The 4,016-nt window shown below is 44.7% G+C and overlaps 1 protein-coding gene across 2 annotated transcripts; it reads left to right on the forward strand.

Annotated features, from left to right (window-relative positions):
• Window positions 1-1,771: 1,771 nt before the first annotated feature.
• On the forward strand, window positions 1,772-4,016 carry LOC100192507 (Short-chain dehydrogenase TIC 32 chloroplastic). 2 transcript variants are annotated; one of them, XM_020552985.2, is made up of 8 exons: window positions 1,772-1,916; window positions 2,152-2,388; window positions 2,503-2,582; window positions 2,775-2,928; window positions 3,025-3,103; window positions 3,192-3,276; window positions 3,413-3,459; window positions 3,544-4,016. In XM_020552985.2, exons 2-8 carry the CDS (start codon window positions 2,222-2,224, stop codon window positions 3,703-3,705), a joined length of 774 nt encoding a protein of 257 aa, XP_020408574.1. In that variant the 5' UTR covers window positions 1,772-1,916; window positions 2,152-2,221; the 3' UTR covers window positions 3,706-4,016. The 2 variants fall into 2 exon arrangements, with proteins under 2 accessions (XP_020408574.1, NP_001170354.2); NM_001176883.2 differs by having other exon boundaries at window positions 1,784-1,916; window positions 2,157-2,388; window positions 3,544-3,957.

A 4,016-nucleotide genomic window follows, 5' to 3' on the forward strand; every position in this document is an offset into this window, starting at 1 on the left:
GTTGCTTTTTGAGGTGTTGGCATAAATCACCAAAAAGGGGGAGATTGAACGGGAAATGTGCCTTTGGGCCATTTCTATAATGTTTTGGTGATTAAGTGCCCAACACATAATCTTTGAGTTGTTATGTGCCAAACAAGCAAGAAGTGCAAATCATGTAACAAGGTACGTTTCTAGAGTTAGTACATTGTTTTAAGTACTAACATATTTTGTCTAAGTGCTATAAACAGGGAGAAAAGAATTAGAAAAAGACTTGGCTTCGTGCAGCCAAATCTCAGCTCAGTCTGGCACACCGGACTGTCCGGTAGTGCACCGGATAGTTTCCGGTGGTGCACCGGACAGGGTCCGGTGCGTCAGGCTGTCTCCGGTGAATGGTCGCTCTCGGGAAAAGTTTAGCGGCGTACGGCTATAATTCATCGGACTGTCTGGTGAGCCAACGGTCGCCAGAGCAACGGTCGGCCGCGCAATCCGCGGACGACGCGTGGCCCGCAGCAACGGTCGGCAGGGGGCACCGGACTGTCCGGTGTGCACCGGACAGTGTCCGATGCGCCAACTGCCACCGAGGACCAACGGTCGGATGCGCCATAAAAGGAAGGAGATCGCGCACCAGACAGCTACAGTGACTGTCCGGTGGTGCACCGGACTGTCCGGTGCACCACCCGACGGAAGGCAAGTTTGGCCTTCCAAGTTGGCCTCCAACGGCTTCTAGCTGCCTTGGGGCTATAAAAGGGGCCCCAGGCGCATGGAGGACTCACCCAAGCATTCACTAAGTATTCTAAGGCATCCAAACTTCGCTCCCATGCATTTGCTTCGTTGTGTTAGAGATTTGAGCTCTATTTGAGTCGAGGACTCCCTGTGTTGTCATTTGAGCTCTAGTCTTCACTTGTGTGCGTGGGTGTGCTGCGTATTTGAATCTTGTGTGTGTTGCTCTTCCAAACCTTACTCTGTGCATTCTTTGTGATATCTATTGTAACGGTGAGAGACTCCAAGTTGTGGAGATTCCTCGCAAACGAGATAAGACTCTAAAGGAATAAAGATGTGGTATTCAAGTTGATCATTGGATCGCTTGAAAGGGGTTGAGTGCAACCCTCGTCCATTGGACGCCACAACGTGGAAGTAGGCAAGTGTTACTTGGCCAAACCACGGGATAAAATCGTGTGTCTCTTGTGATTGCTCTCTCTGTGATTATTTGTGTTCACAAGAACTCGCTTCAAGTTATTTAGCCGTACTAACACTCATAACTAAGTTTTATGGCTATTAGTGTTTGAATTTTATAGGATCACCTATTCATCCTCCCTCTAGGTGCTCTCAGTTTGCTAAAGATCATATGTTCATAATATATTATTTGAACATTAAAATTAATCTAAATATGAGTTTGATGTGAATTTAACATTTTGGACTATATTTGCAACCACTATCCAGATGGAACCATCATAGATTTGAGATAAAGGTTTCCTTGATGAAGGGGGAGAATTTTCAAAAGGTTTTTCAAAATTGACACATCAACTTTCATCTATGAAATCATGTATCCTGAGTTTCACCTGGATGAAAGCTTCTCTCCTTCCATTAAACTCTCTGTATCTCTCTGATCATAAATATCGTGTCATATCATTAAATATGGTGATATGTCATCTAATTTAATGAAAATAAAATTATGATAAAACTTTCATTAGGAATGGCCTAATAAAATAAACTGTAAGTGGGTCCTGTTGTCGTTTGCTCCTTGTTTATGGCCCTATCTTATTTATTGTCCTTATTAGTCGCGCGTCCCATCCCAACCCAAGCCACAGAGCCGTCCGAATCTGCTGCCAGAATGCGGTGGTTCTACCGCAAAGGCTCATCGGGCTTCTCCAGCGCCTCCACGGCTGAGGATGTCACCGCCGGCGTCGACGGCCAAGGTCTGGTCGCCGTCATCACAGGTACTTAAAAACACGCTTCTATGCTAATCCATTTAGCTTCCACCCCGCCTCTGAGCTTGGCGACAAAACATCCAAGACGTATTTCAACGGGAATGACTGCCACTATGGGCCTGAGCCTGACTGGAGTTGAAACGGCGGCCACCAAATCCGGCCAGCTTCGGGCTAGTCGGACTCCGAGATTTTCATTTGCAGCGAAGGAATGCCGGTGTTGAGCTGAGACTACGTACCTGCGCAGCGCAGGTGCGTCGAGCGGCATCGGGCTGGAGACGGCGCGTGTCCTGGCGTTGCGCGGCGTGCACGTCGTCATGGCCGTCCGCAACGTCTCCGCCGGGCTCAAGGCCAGGGAGGCCATCGTGGCTAAGATCCCCGTCGCACGGATTGACGTTCTGGAGCTGGACCTCAGCTCCATAGCTTCCGTAAGGAGATTCGCCTCCAATTTTGACTCTCTAAACTTGCCTCTCAGCATTCTCATGTAAGTACCAATCCTACTACTTCGTCGTGCCACTGCTATCACGAGCTGTCAAAAGCCAGCCTAAAATCATAGTAGTATGTGTTTGGCTGGTTGACTTGGTGTTCTTTTCGACAGCAACAATGCTGGAGTGATGACAAGGAGCTGCACACGTTCCTGCGACGGCCTGGAACTGCATTTCGCGACAAATCACATTGGTGTGTCCTCTTATACCAGTACACACTACAGCTAGCCTTTGCTAAGCGTATTGTTCGAATTCTAACTACTTTCTTTGTGCGACATCTCTTGTTTACATTATTCTGTAGAAGAGTATCCCTTGCTCGTCTTATGACCTATGAGAATGATTCCTGATAATGCACTAGCGATTAACCGGGATATATATATGGCAGGCCATTTTCTTCTAACGAACCTCTTGCTAGAAAACATGAAGAAGACATGTAGGGACAGCGGTATCGAGGGACGGATTGTCAATTTGACATCTTCGGCGCATTCCATAACCTATCGTGAAGGGATATGTTTTGACAAAATTCATGATCCATCTAGGTAATCCATTCTGAGACTAATCTGAACTCTACTGAAACGATTGATTATGTTTCTCATAAACGATACCAACAAGTTTGTTGTTTTGACCTTACACAGTTTGAACGACTTTGTTGCTTATGGGCAATCCAAGCTTGCCAATATTCTTCATTCTAATGAACTGTCTCGAATACTCAAGGTATCTCAGGCCTTTGTTACTGAATAACTATTGGTACATATGAATATATGAACTGCACAATAAAGAAAGAGGTTATCTTCTTGAACAGGAGGATGGAGTGAATATTTCAGCCAATGCAGTTCATCCTGGTGTCATCATGACTAACCTTTTTAGGAACAGGACTATTGTCTCTGGTATTTCCTCAAGTCTTGCAATCAGTTTTATTTATCATATGAGTAGCAGAATAGGGAAGGGTTTGTAGCTTCTGAAAAACATTTACATGGATCTCAAGTTAAAATATCATAGGTAACTGTTATCCCTACCTTGCAGCTTTACTGAACTCCATTGGAAGAATCATATGTAGAACAGTTGAGCAGGTAGGTTTTCACCTCTTATTTTACTGCTGGCGCATTTGCAGATCATGCACTGATCCTAATCAACTTTGTTTCATCTTTTTTCAGGGTGCTGCAACGACATGCTATGTTGCAATGCATCCTCAAGTGAGGGGGATAAGTGGAAAGTACTTCACCAATTGTGATGTAGCCAACCCGAGCTCACAAGCTTCAGATGCTGAGTTGGCCAAGAAGCTATGGCAATTTAGCTTGCAAATTGTGTCTTCTTGATCTAGTGCTTATCTGAACAAGCGGTGCACAAATTGATGTGCTAAATTGCAGATGCTTAGGCTCTCTTCAGAACAAATGGAAAACCATATGAATTTTTTAGATCAAAGGCATTCACCCGGATTTATTAGAAAACCATAAGTATTTTGGATGACTACAATCCTGTAGGAAAATGTATGCCCTTTTGGAAAAAATGATTGCTTCCTATGAGATTCCTTGTATTCCTATAATGATGCATGAATTCATATTCCAAAGAAAATTTGGAGGCAAACAAAAATAAGGTTGGACCTTATAGAAACTTCCCTTTCTGCTCC

The sequence above is a fragment of the Zea mays genome, chromosome 1 (genome assembly GCF_902167145.1).
Source record: "Zea mays cultivar B73 chromosome 1, Zm-B73-REFERENCE-NAM-5.0, whole genome shotgun sequence".
NCBI lineage: Eukaryota > Viridiplantae > Streptophyta > Magnoliopsida > Poales > Poaceae > Zea > Zea mays.

What these genes read in the sequence shown, in the direction of transcription:
- LOC100192507 (NM_001176883.2), top strand. Translation starts at nt 1,811, where the DNA reads ATGCGGTGGTTCTACCGCAAAGGCTCATCGGGCTTCTCCAGCGCCTCC. An exon ending in TTGCCTCTCAGCATTCTCAT is followed by an intron (nt 2,389 to 2,502) that starts GTAAGTACCAAT and finishes TCTTTTCGACAG; the next exon opens with CAACAATGCTGGAGTGATGA. An exon ending in AACTGTCTCGAATACTCAAG is followed by an intron (nt 3,104 to 3,191) that starts GTATCTCAGGCC and finishes CTTCTTGAACAG; the next exon opens with GAGGATGGAGTGAATATTTC.